Source organism: Aspergillus lucknowensis, assembly GCF_044049455.1.
Source record: "Aspergillus lucknowensis strain CBS 449.75 chromosome Unknown BJX67scaffold_36, whole genome shotgun sequence".
Lineage (NCBI taxonomy): Eukaryota > Fungi > Ascomycota > Eurotiomycetes > Eurotiales > Aspergillaceae > Aspergillus > Aspergillus lucknowensis.
The window spans coordinates 80,721-96,905 of record NW_027263580.1 but is presented as its reverse complement, the minus strand read 5'-3'; the positions used below and the strand labels follow the sequence as shown (position 1 = coordinate 96,905).

Sequence of the window (16,185 nt, the reverse complement as noted above, 5' to 3'; positions counted from 1 at the left end):
ACTCCACTCCCGCTCCTCCACTCTTTGCCATGCTTCTGAGATATTTCTGAGCTATTTTGCGTTCTTACCACTCAAAACACACAGCTTTCCCTCTCGAATACAAGCACGGATCTGGTTGGCAATACCCCTCCAGTCTAGAAAGACAAAATGCACCTCCACCAAGACCAACCCCAAGACCCCTCTCTCCCACCCCTCTTCCCAACGAGCACAACAACACAGCAACAATCCGCTCTCCCCACCCACGGCGATCACCACTACCACCACGAGGATGACCAGCAAAGCGACCCAAAAAAGCACGCAAAACACCTCTACTTCGCATACGGCTCCAACCTCTCACCCACGCAGATGAGTATCCGCTGCATCCACAACCCCAGCCTCTCCGCAACACCCGTCGCAATCGCCGCCCTCGACGACTGGCGCTGGCTGATCTGCCAATTCGGATACGCGAATGTCGTGCCCCCTCCTGGGTTGCGCGTGGGACGGCAAGTAACCGAAGGGAGCGCGGTTCCGGAGTCTGTGTCGCCGAGTTTGCCCGGTGGCGGTGTGTTCGGGGTGCTCTATGAGATGGATTGGGAGGATGAGGAGGTTTTGGATGGGTATGAGGGGGTGGATGGGTGTGCTACGTTGAGTGGCGGGGAGGGGGAGGTTCCTGGTAGTATTCGGCCTACAGAGCAGGGGGATGGGCTGTATAATAAGTGGTATATTGGGGCGAGGATTGTGAGGTGGTTGGATGAAGGCTATAGAGAGCGGAACGGCTTTGAGGTGGGTGGGAAGGTGAGAGTGTTGGTTTATATTGATGAGTTGAGGGTCAGAGTGGGAGATCCCAAGGATGAGTATATCCCGCGGATGAACAGGGCGATTAGAGAGGCTGTGGAGCTAGGATTTCCTGAAGACTGGGCAGAGGCTGTTATGAGGCCTTCCCTTCCCAAGCAGTAGAGTTCTAGATCTTATTCCTTACGAAATGATGACTATGGATTAGAGGAGATTGACTGGGAAGTTAATCGGGTTACGCCATACACAAGTATTCGGTATTCAATCGCTCTATCATGATTAAAAAAAACGATTCTCAAAATGCGGTGAAATATCGCATCCTCCTTCAGGCCGCCCGTCGGCCGTGATTCGTCTAATTATGCTGTCTATCCGTTGACGCGGTCCAGTTCACAACCATAGTTCCATCCAGGATCAGACGGTCGAGTCTTAAATAGGGCAAGGTGGCGAGCCGAGCAAGATTGGAGCCATTATCGAATACTTTTGGTTTGAAAGTGGTGGGCTTCGTGAGGGTAGAGAAATAATATGCGTGAAAATCGTTAAGAAATCGAGGGTATTAAGCTTTCACCTCTTGGCCAGAAAGAAGAGTGTAAACCGGAGCAGGTAGTTTGTCCCGTCCCTTGAGGAATTCCAGTTCGAGCATGAAAAGGAAACTTATTATGCTCCCGCCCATTTTCTTGATAAGTTCTCCCGCCGCATACGCTGAGCCGCCTGAAACGAGGAAAAGACGTTAGATCTTGTAAGATACGGATGTACAGGAGACGCACCAGTTGCAATGATATCGTCCACGACAATCACCTTCTGACCTGGTTTGATAGCATCGGACTGCATTTGGAAAAAGTCCTGGCCGTACTCCTTGTCATAGGCCTGTGTTTCACATGGGCCGGGCAGTTTGCCCTGCTTGCGGACAGGGACGAAGCTGGCGCCGAGTCTCAGGGCGAGGCTGGGGCCGATAAGGAAGCCTCGGGCCTCCAGGCCGACGATAACATCGGGCTTTTGATTAGCGTGTACTTCGAGGACGTGGAGCTCGAGGCAGCGGATGAGGGCTTCGTGCAGAGTGTGGTCGGCGAAAATAGGGAGGATATCTTCGAAGAGGATGCCTGGAGACGGGAAGTCGGGGAACTGGCGTAGGGCAGCGCGCAGCTTTACCTTAAGACTGGCGAGTTCGGCGGTGCGGGAGGGATCGGAGGAGGGGTGTCCGGCGACTTGGGTGGTGGTGGCGGCATCGGGGGAGGTAGACGAGGGCTGGAGGGACATGATGAAAGAAGAAGAAGAAGGGAAGGAGGGGAAGGAGAAGAAAAGAAAGAAAGAAAATAGGTGAGGGGTGGGAAGATTTGCAAAGGTAGAAATACTGTAGCGTTGAGTGATAAGCAAAAAGTTGACACGGAGGGGGGAAAAAGAAAAAAAAAAAGCCATCGCTGAAACTTGACACGCGGTCATACGCCGAGAACATGCCAGGTCTACACCAAGTCGCCTGGTTTTCTTCGTCTGATATTAGAGTATTAGAGATCAATATTCATGATCCATTCAATCAATCCCCAATTCAATTCCACCTCATGTCATTCACCCCAAATACCGGATCATTCCTGTCAAGTAATTGTCTTGTCTCATACTCGAGGAGAGACTCGCAATCGAGTCGAGAATCCGCTCTTCCCTCCACCCTCAACTCCTGCTGCTGTAATCGTTACTCGACATAATTGCCCCCCCTCCGGTTGGTATTTCTGCTTCAAACCCTCGAGGGTTAGCGGTCAAATAACTTCCTTAGTCGTCCCTATGACTATAGTCTGCAGATACAACTCCATCCACCTTCCGCCTGTGGATCAATGACACCACAACCGATCGTCAATGCAAGGTGAAATGGTGCGAATCACTCTTCTCCGAGCGGAGAATTCTCCCTCTCGCTGCCCGCCACTTGTCTCATGTCGTTTGCATTTCAAGCAAAATCGCTCTTGGGATGCCTACCGCAGCCTTGCGCCATGTTTCAAATCACAGTCGATGAGATGCGTTCGACTCGTCGAGAAGGAATTTCCGACTTCCCCATCGACAAGGGACATCGCAGCCCGAACTAATAATTTAGTACGTGCTAAGACGATGGGCTGAGGGGTGCAATATCGTGCCCTTCGTATTGGCCAGTACGCTGCGGTCCCCAGCCCAGCGTGGGATAAACCTCTTGACCAATTCGGCTCCCTGAACGTCAGTGTCGTTGTTGCTTTACATTGGCCGTCCAAAGGATCTCCTTCTGCGCTTACTCAACGATCTTCTTCTGTGAGAGGGTCTAGATCCAATGGCCGTGAGTCAAACACAGGAAAGAATATTTCGCCGATTCGACTGGTGGGGTCGAGAACCGCCGCAGACTCACCGGATATGCGGGCTCAATCTAGACGGATGTACGTCATTTGTCTAGTTACCTGGCTACCCAGGTTGTCTGCATAATTAAAATGCCTGAGCACCGTTTCTTCGTTTGGATGCGGAACCGCGACGTCTGAGCGTTGTAACCGAACTTAATATCAGGAGCTAGCAGTCGCATGCCGTAGCTGGGCGAAAGGTACGTCCATTGCTCGCATGCGCGCTGGTCTCTGCCCAACTTCTGCCCCCTCGTTTTGTGAATACTCAACTCGAGATACATACGTGGGACGACCCACGTTCAAATGGATCAGTGCGTAAAAGTCTCCCAAGGTTCGTGCTGGACAGGCGGCTGAGGAAGGCTCGATGGCCGGGGCTCAACGTCCCTGATAAGCCGCCGCCGTAGTTGACGTTATTTATAGGCGAATGGATACATACATAGAACGTCGAAATGAAACCCACCAAAGCACTCATGACCCTTCTACCTCGTTTTGGAATGGAAACGGACGTCCCGGTTTGGGGGGTTGTGCAAAGTTTGAGCTTTCTACGCTCAGTACTCGCTCATTGCGAAGGCGTGTGCCGGATCACGAACTTTCTACTAACCAAAAGACAAATGATGTGATGGACAAGTATACAGTGCAACACAACCCGCCGATCATAGGAAGTTAAATGGCGTAAGCCACGATTTTGAAATCTTCTTTCAAGCCCCAAGTTGCCCCAGATTTAAACTAGTTTTGTCGAGGAGCGCGTTTGGCGATTGGGAACTTTGGCGTGAGGCAGGGTGGTGTAGATTGACGGCAGAGGGAGTCGACCTAAGGAAGGACTGGCGACATTTGGCGATGTGAGGGCTTACTCCAGAAACAGAGTGAAAAGATCCTGTCGGAATTCGTAGAATAGGATACCCGATATTTCATTTGGGGTCATAAGTAACGCCAACCCAAACTACTTGATATGCTTTGAGGAAACAAAATCACGTGAATGCACGGGCCACTCGCTTACATTTAAGGCTCAGAAAAGCACCTCAGAGCTTGCAATCCTGTTCCGGCTTCTCTCCTCGCCCCGTCGTTTGACGGCTTTGTTCATGCTTTTCCCCTTAAGCTTCTGCTTCGGGCAGAAGTCTCTGCCATCTCTAGTAGATGTATCTACTTCTGCTTCGTAACCTCACTGCCTCTCTTGCAAGATGTCTCCTGCTCCTCTCCCAGACTCACGGTCGGACGAGCAGCTGAAAACTTTGGCCCGAGCTTTTGAAGCTCTGCTACTTACCGCGCAGCAACTTAACTCAAGAGAGAAACTCCTTCAGCAAAGGCTGGAATATGCCCAACATGAGGTAATTTCCCCCCACTTTCCCATCCCTCGCTAAGCAGTGTGGCGACGTCTCATGTGATGAGAGAACTTGATTAGCTCTAGATCAGGAGTCCACGGACGGTGACGGACATATCATGTATTATCTGATGAGACATTATACCTCTTGCTATCCTCGCAATTTCTTGGTTGATTTTTGCTAACCTCGCAAAGTATCTCAAGCTAGCAAGCAGATTCCCCGGAGGTCCCGATTCACATTCCAAGGTCGTCTCGGAGAAGATCGTCGATCGACGCCTGGAATTTGACTCCCCCCGAAAACAAACCTTAAATGCTTTGGATGTAGTGAAAGATCTTGCAGAGTCTGGAAACGTAGGAGACTCGGGCCTTTCCGCTATAAATGATGGCGTTGGGCTGTATAAATCCTTACTTGACCGTAACGACGGTATTTCGTCTGCGGGTGTGGTTGCAACAAGAGCCGGTTCGTTAGAGAGAGACTTCACGACCAAGGGCACACGCGGAAGTTTGCGATGCCCTTTCACGGAGTCTAGCAATGTTACCTTTGAAAACGGGGTCAACTTGGTCGAGACTGCACTGCCGGCTCAGAATGGCGACACTTGCGGCTACCAGCGTTTAGATCCCATCAAAGAGGAACAGTTGGATGGTCGATCGTGTTCTGCGCGCTCCTCGAGCGTTCGCTGCCCTGCTTCACGATGCCCTATTAGGTTCCTAGACCAACATAGCCCGGAAGAGATCGCCGACTATGTTGAGCGGCACAAGCACGAGATCCCGAGAAGTCATGCGATATGTGTTAAGCAGCATTCGGGCAGCTCTCGACAAATGGACGCAAAATACGGCGACCTCACTAACATGATTCGAGGCTTGTCAGAAAAGCACCAAGTATTCCTCCCAGATCAAGGCACACGTACCGCCAGTTCCTCTGTTGGACGCGTTGAGAAATGGGCAGAGGAGGTCAAACTGAAATCGGAATTGGACACCGAGCTTGATACACCCAAGGAAGAGGCCGGTGCAAACGAGAATGACGAAGATCGGACCGGCCATTTCGACCGTCCTATGCGAGAAGTTCGCGTGGGTGAATCACCGAGCCGACCCTGGGGTATACATGTCCCTATCACTCCACCTCCAGCCCCTGAATCCGCCGCGAGTTCTCCGTCTGCTCGTAATTCCACTGCTGACAAGCCGACGAATTTCCCTGCAATACATGGAGTCGAGACCAACGCACGCAAGGCCGGCCGCTGCCCCTTCGGTCACGGGGCGGCTGTGCCTCCACCAGATCGTCCAGCCACAGTAACGGCGGCGGTTCGTGACGAAGAGCCAGTTGGAATCGCTGGTGATGCAGCGGATACTGGGGATGAAGGGGGAGCGGACGCTCCGCCCAAGGATTTACCGGCTCACGTCGTGTTCAATGGACCTGTCTTCTTTGGATACTCTCCCAAGCAGACTGCTACATTCATGCAGCAGCTCGCGAACCTTGGGGTAAATCAATCATGATACCTCTCCATTCTTGGGCCAACGCTGGCCTGATCATGGGTCTCATGATAATCCACGCTGGGACAGGGCGGTTTGGCATTTTCCTTCAGTAGCAAGGATCCAGGACTACTGTATATATATAAAACGCCATTGTCTTTTACTGCATTCAGTTTCACATGTGTTTAAATTCCTAAACAGACAGCCTCCCCCGAGTTGGGAGCTTCAGCTGGCCGTGCTCAGAATACAGCGTCGAATGGGAATACAGCGGACTCGGGCTTACTCAATCCCGGCTGTTTGGATCCTTCAGCGCCTCCTTCGCTTTTTCCAAGCCTGGGTGGGAACACTTTGCAACCCCGCATGTGTTCTCCGCAGCCGAGAAACCTCGGGTTTGGCGTGACGGGATACCGTCGTGCCGTTGGGGACCATCCACGAATCTATCGGAAGAAGCAAGGATCGAGGAACTCCTTAAAATAAACAATACTCTTAAGTGCGGTGCCGACGTTCTGTCCCCTCCACCTTGCTTCTGCTGTTGTGCTCTTGTCACAGAGTCCCGTGTGCAACACCAGCTAATCGAGCTCCATTGAGTACTACCCACATACTGTAGAGGAAAGCACAGAGATATTGACAAGATGGTGGTGTATCTCCCCGACAAGGATTATGACTTTCCGAGCGTTGATCTATTGACACTGCTTTTCGGTAGGCTTCTTTGTCCCTGGTGTTCTTGTTGCATTTGGGTTTGAGTGTTCGTGACTGATAAGCCTGAGCGTAGAATCACCCATTCCTGGGAGCAAAGAGAGTACAATTCTCCACGCTGAGGCGGCGGATCCCTCGAATGCCATCACCAAAGCTCAGACGCGACTTCTCACGCGCCAAATCGCATATATCCTGCGCCATCATTTCGGTGTTGGAAGTCAAGGAACCGGGAAGGATGTTGTTGTCGGCGTTTCGGGAGGGCAGGTTCTTCTCCCAGCTGTCTTCTACGGTGTGGTAGGCGCTGGTGGGGTCTGGAGCGCCGCTTCGTCGACTGCTACGCCCGCTGAGCTAGAAAGACAGATCCGTCAGGGAGGTAGCCGGTTGGCTATCTCGGGCCCTGAGTCTAAGGATGTCGTGTTGAAGGCAGCTAAGGGTGCTGGAATCCCCGAGAACCGCGTGCTTATTCTGCGGAGTGCTGGTCATGAACGCGCCCTTCTGAATGCCGCCACGGGACAGAACTACCTGGATGGATTGAAGCCGTCGGAGGTGTTGGATTGGGAGCGCATTACGGACTCCAAGAAGCTTGAGGATTCGCTAATCTGTCTCTTGTACAGCAGCGGAACCACAGGGGTGCCGAAGGGCGTGAACGTCTCGCACACGAATATGGTCACCGAAGCACTGATCCCAGTTTATTATGATCAAGAGTATGTGGCGCAAAAGCGACAGACAGATCCCAAATTCGAATACCCATATCGCACGCTGGCACACCTTCCCACTGCCCATGTTGCCGGATGCCAAGGTTACTTCGTCAACCCTGCTGCTGCGGGTGGCACTGTCTTCTGGATGGAGAAGTTCGACTTCGCCAAGTTCCTCGAGTACAACAAGAAGCTTGAGATCACCTTCTTCTTCACTGTGCCTCCAATCTACCTGCTGATCTCGCTCAGCCCGCTCGTGACGGACCAGTTCAAGACATTGCGCCGTGCTTACTCTGGTGCTGCTCCCATGGGTGCAGATTTGCAGACCAAGGCGCAGAAGAAGCTCGGCTGTCTGATTAACCAAACTTGGGGTCTGAGTGAGACAACCGGCAGTACCACGGGTATGCACTGGGACACCGAAGACCTTACCGGCAGTGTTAGCCGCCTCTTCCCGAACATGCGTCTGCGAATCGTCGACGAAGCCGGCAAGGATGTGGAGGAGGGCAAGGAGGGTGAGTTCCTCGTCAAGGGACCGGTCGTGACTAAGGGGTACTTTGGGAACCCGCAAGCTACCAAGGATGCTTTTACCGAAGATGGTTGGTTCAAGTCTGGAGATATTGGCATCCGCCGTAATGGACTTTTCTATATCGTTGACCGAAAGAAGGTAGTTACCCAGCCAGAGCGACCCAAAGCACCCGCTTCAAGAGGACGATGGCTGACAAAGACAGGAACTCATCAAATACAAGGGCCTCCAAGTGGCTCCAGCCGAACTCGAGGCTCATCTCATATCACACCCTCTCATCTTCGACGCAGCTGTCATTGGTGTCCCAGCCCCTGATGGCTCCGGAAACGAGGTCCCCCGGGCATACATCGTCGCAGACGCAACGAAGATCAGCGAGGGTCAGGTCAAGGACTTCGTTAAGGACCATCTGGCACACTACAAGCAGCTCCGTGGCGGCGTCGTGTACCTCCAGGCCATCCCCAAGAGTCCGAGTGGAAAGATCCTGCGTCGGGAGCTGCGTGATCTGGCGAAGAAGGAGGCTCAAGGACCTAAACTGTAGCCTCACTCAAACCATTGTTCGCAATCGTATGTAGAACTAGAATAGATGCTTCCGCCTTTTGATTTTGATACCGCCCCGTGTCTTGGGAACAGCCGTTGAGGGAGGAAGAGGATGTGGGGGTGTGACCCTGCTCGACCTCCCAAAACTCCCCTTCGACTTTCCCGCGGAATACAACCTTCAAAAGTCTTCCACACGCCCGATGACATTTCTGAGAAATCCATCCCGCCTGTTATTTACCCCTCGTCCTCTTTCCACGTCTGCAATCCGTCCTTGCCCTCTGTCTCGCATCCAATTGTCAATCCAAAAGGCCACAATGTCCGACCTCACCACTGTCTTCTCCGCCGGCGCTTGTCCCCGTATGTCCCCAAACACTCCCAAGAAATAAACCAGACGGTCAATTCATTTCAATTCCAATATACGAACAAAGCTAACTGAACCTTTTACTAGCTGTCGGCCCTTATGTGCGTTCCACCCCATTGCTACCATCCCAGTTCCTGCCACCATACCCCGCACAGTGTCTCCAAGCACGGCCACGTACAAAATGCTAATGCAATGGCACCAATGACCACAGTCCCAAGCCGTCAAAGCAAACGGCCAGATCTTCCTCTCCGGCCAGATCCCCGCCGACAAGAACGGCAATCTCGTTGAGGGAGACATCAAGATGAAGACCCAGGCTTGCTGTGACAACATCAAAGCGATCCTTGACGCTGCAGGTTCATCCGTCGAGAAGATCATTCGAGTTAATGTACGTTTTCTCTTTTCTTTTCATGAGGCACAACGTGCACGTTCCATTTGGGCATGAGCAGAACTGACGGCTCGGTTACACGGGCAGGTCTTCCTCGATGACATGGCCAACTTTGCGGAGATGAACGAGCAGTACGAGAAGTTTTTCGTTCACAAGCCAGCGCGGTCTTGTGTTGCGGTGAAGCAACTGCCTAAGGGTGTTCCTGTTGAGATTGAGTGTACTGCTTTGGCATGAGCCTTGACTGGTCCTAGTATATACCAGTGTCGGTGAACCAGAGAAAACACTGACGAGAGCTACAGCCACAATCTGGCGGTCTACGAAATTGGCACTGGAAGTGATAGCTAGTACAGGCCTTGACGGCCTCATTTCCAACTAGATCTCCCAGCAAAAGGCGCGAGCTTTGAAAAGGATCTCCAGTTACTATTCGCTCATAGATAGTCCCACCTCGCCCTTTTCCCTTCCGTACTCTCACCCTCCTGCTATCAAGCTCTAGTATATTCAGGCGGAGGAAAGACAATGCCCGCAACCTCATCCGATCACCAACTAGTTATCTAACTGCCTGATTGAGACAATTGCGATGCATCTAGTAAAGCACGAGAGGACACTGCTCTTGAGATTGCCTGCCAAAAACTTGGTTCTGGGACGGCCGAAGCAAACTTACAAAGAGCATGAAGGAGGTTCAAAGTGACGGCCAGACTCATGCTGACGGCAGAATTCCCCGGCGTTCTGTTCAGAAATCTCTGTCGACAAGTTTATTGTTTAATAACCACCCCTTCAATGATTCTTGGCTTGTATGACGAGAGGGAAGATAGATAAGCAATGGATGGATCTCGGGCGCATGGTTAAGGGGTAAGACTCTCTATTTGCATTGGAGAGCCCCCAGGTTCCGCTGTCCAGATTCGATTCTTATTACTCTTTTTTTTTTCGTCCGACCCCTTCCCTCTCCCATATGGTCGGACCAGCAAGCAGGTTTGCTTTCTTTTTTCTTTCTTAACTTATTCCCGCCGCAACGAAACCTGGGCACGAGAACTTGTGACCATGGCTGAAATGTGACCGTTTGCTCTCTCAGAATCCTCCTGCCGCTCAGCCACGGCGTTTGGGCGTGATCGTATGAATGGGCTCTTGTGTACTTCTTCAACTCGTCTGTTGCTTTACGAATGAATACCCCAGAGGCTTTACCAACCTCTCGACTCATGGTGGCTGAATAAAGATTATCATTATGTGTGATTCACCTAGCAAGCTCAAATCAGTAATAACAAGAATCGCAACTTGGACTTGCAAATCATCAGTTGGTATCGATGCTGTACATGGGAAAAGAAAAGGCATAAAATGGGGGCAAAAGAAATGAGCCCTGAAGAGCATTCATCGACGTCCCAATGTACCCGCCATCCGTCCTCCGGCACCTGCCATGAGACTTTGCTTGACAATGGCATCCGCGGCCGCGGCCGCAGCAAGCCGCTCCTTCTGGCGACTGCGGTCACGTAGATACCCGGCCGCTTCGGGTCGCATGCGGAGAATCCGCAAAATCATGTCATCGTTCGGGTCAGCCTGCGCCTCACGCCACTTCTCCGCCTTGGCCTTTCTCATTGTACCCAGGTTACGCGAGTGCATGACACTCTTGGCCCGACGTCCGCCTGGGACACCGAGAACGCTGGGTGCTCCTCCGAGGCCCGGATGAGGTGGTGCAGAGATACGGTTCCTGCTGGCTTGCTGTCGAGAGATCGTCGCCGATGCCATCCGTTCCGATGTGCGGATGAGGTTATCAGTAGGCTCAAAGTAAAAGAAGTTCAGACTCTGGATCTCATGATATTTTGGCGACTTCAAAATATCGATAGACACGCCATTAGCTTCACCCGTTTCTTCGTCGGGCGCATGGAAGAAGTTGAGAAGAAGTACGAGCCAGCGTGAGACAATCTCAACTTCCTGCATCGTAAGAGGTTTCTGATGCGATGGCTTATCTGAGAGAGGAGGCACAAGTAAGCTCTCAATCGTGGCTAGTACCTCTTTCCAAAGGCGTGCCATGACCATTTTCATGGCTTCGGGTGTGAGAGTCTTATCCATGATTGCAAAGTTGTCGTTGAAATAATCAAACAGGGGAGTCAGGGCGTTCTCAACATCGGCACTCGAAGGTGCAACGGCAGTTTGCTGAGCGCGGCTCCGGTTCAGGAAATTGGACACGGTTGACATGCTAAGACCCCGGGATAACAATGACCTCAGCGTACGTCGAGACAAACAATGGTTGATATACGAAGTAAGCTACGCCCATGTTAGTGACAGAGCTACAGCGGCATGGCCGATAACATACCTTTTCCGTGATCTTCCGAGTCATATCTCTCTCTGTCCGCTTCAAAGTCCGGAATGCCTTGCCAAAATAGAATTGGATATCATCACGTTCCCCTTCCATACTCACGCGAAGTAACAACCTTCCTTGCGTATCCAGGTCCAGCCAAAACTCCCTCGGCAAGAAATCACTGAAATGGACGGGGTCGAGTTTGATGGAAGTACGGCCAACATAGTCATGATCGCCAACTGCATCCCAGTCCCAAATAGTGGCAATGATATTGAGGGGGCCTTGGGTTGTGATGTCAACCGTATCATCCCATCGGGGGTTGAGATTATTGTAGATAATACGTGTCTTTGCGATCCGCTTCTGGTACTCGTCCGCTAAAACGACATATGGGTCGCTGCCTCCATTCATATCGCATGCCTTCAGGTCTTCCGCTTCTACGACCTTGACCGTAAATACATACGTTCTTGATTTGCGAATTTTCTGAAGCTGAGGGGGGCTATGCCGGTTAATCACCTCAGCACAACCATCAACGTTGACCTCACGCTCAAGTCTGTCGAGTTGACTAAGAGCGTATTCAACGTTGTTTAACTTGACTAGTGACTAATTATAAAAGTTAGCCATGCGATAATGCGAACATTACACTTTCTCAACAGTCTCACCTGGGGGAAGAACTGGAATGGTTCAATCTTCTCTTTGTTGGCCCATGCTTCCTTCGCGAACTGCATGAACTTTTCCTGCGTTGTCTGATTTAGGGCTGCCTCCTGATCGGGAGAGAGCCTGTCCATCTCTTTGGCGAACATTTGCTCTACAGCTTCGCAGTACCTCGCGACACCCCTGCCGATGGATTTCGACAACGCCGTCATGAACTTCGCGTACTGGAACTCATCCTCCCACTTGAGTTCTGTAATCTGTTCTATGACTTGGTTGAAGGAGCGAAATACATCTATCACCGATACACTGTGCCTGGCGTCTTCGGGGGCTGCCTCCACCGAGTTGCTGCTCTGGATTGTGAAACTGTCTTGCTTGAGTGCTTGCTCGACCCATTCCATGACCTTTTGGTCAGTTAGGTCTATCCACTTCCAGACAAAACGTTCCAACACGTCCTCGATATGGAAGGGGAATGCAGCGCTAGAACAGACCAGTTAGTAGGAATTGTATCCGGGTATTTGCAAGAGCCATACTCGGGTAGTGCATTCGCGAAAAGTTCGCGGACACCGGTCAGTTGCTTGTAGAGATGGAAAGCATCTAGAATCTCGATATCTTCCCCTCTCACTTTCTCCTGCTCAATGATTCGGACTATCAGCTGGTGAATATCCTCAGCAAAAATCTGATAGGTATTCGCTACGAGAATCTCGTGGGGGTTGACCCTGGTGAATATGTTAGCGAGTAGACTTTGTGCAGAGAAGCTTAAGCGTTCATACCCCATAATCTCTGGGTTGTTCCGGTAGCGCTTGCGGATTTTCTCTGAATGTTTTGTGATCTCATCGCAAAGCTGAATGACATGCTCCAACTCCCAGTCCCCCGGCTCGACTGGGACGGTTTGACCCAGAATGCTCTGGTACTTTTCAGTTGCTTTCTGTGCGAGACCTTCCTGAACATATGAACGGAAGCGGTCGATATCGTTGGTATCCTCAGAATAATCTGGGTCGAGTCGGATATGATTGTCCAAAACGTACATAACTGGACCAATTTTACGATATTTGGTCTCATAGCAATCCATCATAACGTCATATAATTCCCGCAGAATGGCTTCATGAAGTGAAGAAAGTATTTGCCGCATCAACAGTTTGTCATGCACTGTCCACTTGTGCCTGTCAAAGAGGACTGACGAAACAAAGCTGTTGCGTTTCTTGCCATCCGACGGAGGCATCTCCTTAACAAACGTAAAGGCTGAATCCAATGTATCGAGGTCGATTTCATTATCCACGAATTTTGATCGTACGACGTCCAGAAAAAGGACTAACCTTGAATACGATGGAACTCTCCAGCGGAGGCAGATCTCGTTCAATATCTCAGTTGATTGTTTGGAGAGCAACTTGATAGATGGCACTTCCGACGTAGCTTGGGTAGCCTCGAGGTCACGGTCTTTCAAGTCATGACTCAGGGCTTGAGCTAGAATGGCACCATATACTGACCTCGGGTCCGGCGGTATGAACGTGTACGTATCGGATTCTTCCGACTCGTCATTGTTCAACGATAGTGAGCCTATATCGACGGGCTGGTCGATCACGTACGATATCGGTCGGCCTGTACTCGTTCGCGACAAGTCTGCATGATTCGAATCACCTTGGTGGTGGTCGGCTGCACTTGCGCTGAACTGAGGAAGTGCACCACCAGGAGTGCTCTTGGCGAGCTCAGGGTTTGACTGCATAATGGCGAGCATCATCTGTGACAGGTCCGGTCCTTCGCTCTTTTTCCAGGATTCGTAGGCCTCCTCATCTTCGAAATCATCCACGGAGAGCGACTTTCCCGTCTTGAGGCTCAAGTGGGTCTGATAAGTCTTAAGATCCTGAAGAGCTGCCCGTTCAGTCCACACTCCCCGGTGATTATCAATGTCAGCCTGCACTTGAGATAATTCCAACCGAAATACCTTCGCCACGTGCTGCACAAGGGGCATATCCTTCACGTCATAACTCAACGGTGCTACGACTTCGATGGTTGACGGGCCGGTGGTGGGTACCAGGTCTTGGTCTTGGGAAAGGAGCTTGGATTCTAGGACTGCCAATCGATTTGCGAGCTCTGGTCGGTCTCTTGCCCAGTCATTGCTTTTCAAAATAAGCGCAAAAAGGCGAACAAAGAGTGCGACGTGCCTATCCACCATGAGCCTCCAGCTGTCGTCGTCTGGCTCTTTACCCTTGCTCAGCTCCTTGGTCGCGTTAGAGTAGAAGATAAGAACGAGGTCCTCCGCCCGCCGGTCCTTCTCCATCCGCTTCTTAAACGACTGGTCCTTCAAAGCGTTCAGGAATGCAGCAAATGTCCTAACGACAAGCGCATCCTGGTATTCCTTTCTCCTTTCTTTTCCCATCAGAATTCCTGTGAGTCGCTTTTCGAGTTCAGCTATGAAACCGTGGGGGAATCTAGAGCTCTTAGAATCTCGAATTAAGGAGAAATCGCTCATGAGGTCCTGAAATGAGGGTGATGCCCGCTTGGGCCTCTGTTGGGAAGCTGGCGCATTCTGTACGCGGCGTGCACGCGGATGCAGAAGATGGGCAAGGTAAGCTGTCCGGAGGGCGTAGGAGTAGGCGATCGACGAGCTCACTGTGCGTCGACGAGACAGCGAGATGTTGCGGGAATGGCAGTTTTCGTTTTGGATACTGTTTATCCGTCGGTTTACGCCTCGGCTTTGGGAAGATGCTGTAGACATGGGGGACTATTCGGTATCTGGATGGTTCGACGTTGGGGGCGAGGGGCGGCGGAGTGCGGGACCATGTGAGAAGTCGTGGTGCAGACCACCAGCTTGCGCAGCCAGGTGGAATAGCTATGATGGTGTTGTTCCTCTCCTGCCTGACACTTCTGAGAGGAGAACGGGGAATTGTATATTATGGGGGAAACAGTCGAGCGGGTCGGAGGGAGATGAGGTGAGGAAGAAAGGGGGGATGTTGTTGTGGAAGATCATTGAAGGTGAGAGAGCCTGAAACAAAAAGAGATCCTCAACCCCCAGTCAGAAAAATACACTGGCGGAGGCACCGCAGACTCAGAGCTCTAGAGTCACGCTTTTGGGAAGGAGAGTTTAGTTTAACAGAGCAAATAGATTTGTTGCGTCGAATAATAATTTTACATCTCACAAAGACCTCTATGACTATCACTTGGCTTATGAGATAGTACACTGATAACAATCACGACATCCCCTCAGTTTGCCTTTATTCCTCTCATTCTACAGTTTGCCCGTTCCTCCGTAGCTTATCGCCGACCTTTTTTCCCCGATGTGGGAGACATACCAGCTGCACGAGCGCCAATATGAGGGGCTTCCAGGTTGTTATGGATAACCAGATAGTCGTCGATGGACGCCTAAAAAATCGCATTGTATTTATTTACACATGGAACAAACAAGATCACCAGGACTCTTCACCGGACTTACGGGCCTAGACGAAAAGTCAGTAACTGAGGAAATCAAACTGCCAAGGGGTCGCAACAAACCAGAAGAGCATTGGGCCCACCGAGCTCCTTCTCTAAGCCATCGGGGTATGTCCTAGGAGTGCTAGGCTTGTCGGGGTAGTAGAAGCTCACGCCACCACAGAACCCCAGGAAGGTTGCGACGAAAATGCCAAGGTGGAAGAGACCCTTGCGGGCGGTAACGTGGGTATATTGCTCGGGGCTGAACACGCCTAGGACTTCATTCTCCTCGTGGACCGGTTCACCAAAGTTTCGTCTCTCTTGCTTGTCCCACCAATCGCCGTAGGGGTCTCTGAACTGACGCTTTACCCGAGGAGGGTTCTGGTAACCACCATTCTTCGCAGACGAGTCCATTGCGTCAATTGAGAACGAAACCATGAAGTTGTTGGTTAAGTGTATCATACCTGCAAAGGATCATCGACTTCAGCTGACTTCAGAGCACGAAATTGTGAAAATGAGGCGCGGGGAACAGTCGAGCGAAGGGCAACCTGAGGCAGGCGCCGCGCGAAAATGCGTTGGGCCAGCATCTGTGGACCAAAGTTAGCATGGAAAACGCCAGGAGGGTGTGAATAAAGCGAGCCCCAAAAATAACTAACAATTATGCTGCTGTGAATTGGGCGTCGTCTCGCAACGGGAGTTGGGGAAGGAAAGACTCAACTTGCTATGGGATGAAGTTGTGAGTGACGA

General features: G+C 51.4%; 7 protein-coding genes across 7 annotated transcripts; 4 read left to right on the top strand and 3 right to left on the bottom strand.

Moving 5' to 3' along the window:
* Positions 1 to 14: 14 nt before the first annotated feature.
* On the top strand, positions 15 to 1,482 carry BJX67DRAFT_194991 (gamma-glutamylcyclotransferase family protein). Its single transcript, XM_071025388.1, has one exon. The coding sequence runs from the start codon at positions 148 to 150 to the stop codon at positions 934 to 936; it is 789 nt and encodes a 262-aa protein (XP_070883868.1). The 5' UTR covers positions 15 to 147; the 3' UTR covers positions 937 to 1,482.
* Positions 1,325 to 2,025, bottom strand: BJX67DRAFT_383305 (adenine phosphoribosyltransferase APT1; the record flags this gene model as incomplete). Its single annotated transcript, XM_071033433.1, has 2 exons — positions 1,325 to 1,479; positions 1,536 to 2,025. 2 exons carry the CDS (start codon positions 2,023 to 2,025, stop codon positions 1,325 to 1,327), a joined length of 645 nt encoding a protein of 214 aa, XP_070883867.1.
* A 2,054-nt stretch (positions 2,026 to 4,079) lies between these two features.
* BJX67DRAFT_194767 (uncharacterized protein) lies at positions 4,080 to 6,222 on the top strand. The gene is made up of 2 exons (XM_071025385.1): positions 4,080 to 4,438; positions 4,627 to 6,222. The coding sequence occupies exons 1-2, from the start codon at positions 4,292 to 4,294 to the stop codon at positions 5,920 to 5,922; spliced, it is 1,443 nt and encodes a 480-aa protein (XP_070883866.1). The 5' UTR covers positions 4,080 to 4,291; the 3' UTR covers positions 5,923 to 6,222.
* A 1-nt stretch (position 6,223) lies between these two features.
* Positions 6,224 to 8,465, top strand: BJX67DRAFT_194768 (uncharacterized protein). The gene is made up of 3 exons (XM_071025386.1): positions 6,224 to 6,597; positions 6,671 to 7,953; positions 8,018 to 8,465. The coding sequence occupies exons 1-3, from the start codon at positions 6,531 to 6,533 to the stop codon at positions 8,348 to 8,350; spliced, it is 1,683 nt and encodes a 560-aa protein (XP_070883865.1). The 5' UTR covers positions 6,224 to 6,530; the 3' UTR covers positions 8,351 to 8,465.
* A 198-nt stretch (positions 8,466 to 8,663) lies between these two features.
* On the top strand, positions 8,664 to 9,329 carry BJX67DRAFT_383303 (Endoribonuclease L-PSP/chorismate mutase-like protein; the record flags this gene model as incomplete). The annotated part of the gene is made up of 4 exons (XM_071033432.1): positions 8,664 to 8,706; positions 8,798 to 8,811; positions 8,922 to 9,095; positions 9,183 to 9,329. The coding sequence occupies 4 exons, from the start codon at positions 8,664 to 8,666 to the stop codon at positions 9,327 to 9,329; spliced, it is 378 nt and encodes a 125-aa protein (XP_070883864.1).
* Positions 9,330 to 10,457: 1,128 nt separating this feature from the next.
* On the bottom strand, positions 10,458 to 14,749 carry BJX67DRAFT_383302 (C2 domain protein; the record flags this gene model as incomplete). The annotated part of the gene is made up of 5 exons (XM_071033431.1): positions 10,458 to 11,351; positions 11,401 to 11,985; positions 12,045 to 12,513; positions 12,567 to 12,752; positions 12,807 to 14,749. The coding sequence occupies 5 exons, from the start codon at positions 14,747 to 14,749 to the stop codon at positions 10,458 to 10,460; spliced, it is 4,077 nt and encodes a 1,358-aa protein (XP_070883863.1).
* Positions 14,750 to 15,119: 370 nt separating this feature from the next.
* Positions 15,120 to 16,172, bottom strand: BJX67DRAFT_359898 (uncharacterized protein). Its single transcript, XM_071029718.1, has 3 exons — positions 15,903 to 16,172; positions 15,523 to 15,834; positions 15,120 to 15,467 (listed from the first exon to the last, which is right to left on the bottom strand). The coding sequence occupies exons 1-3, from the start codon at positions 16,023 to 16,025 to the stop codon at positions 15,438 to 15,440; spliced, it is 465 nt and encodes a 154-aa protein (XP_070883862.1). The 5' UTR covers positions 16,026 to 16,172; the 3' UTR covers positions 15,120 to 15,437.
* Between the last annotated feature and the right edge of the window lie 13 nt (positions 16,173 to 16,185).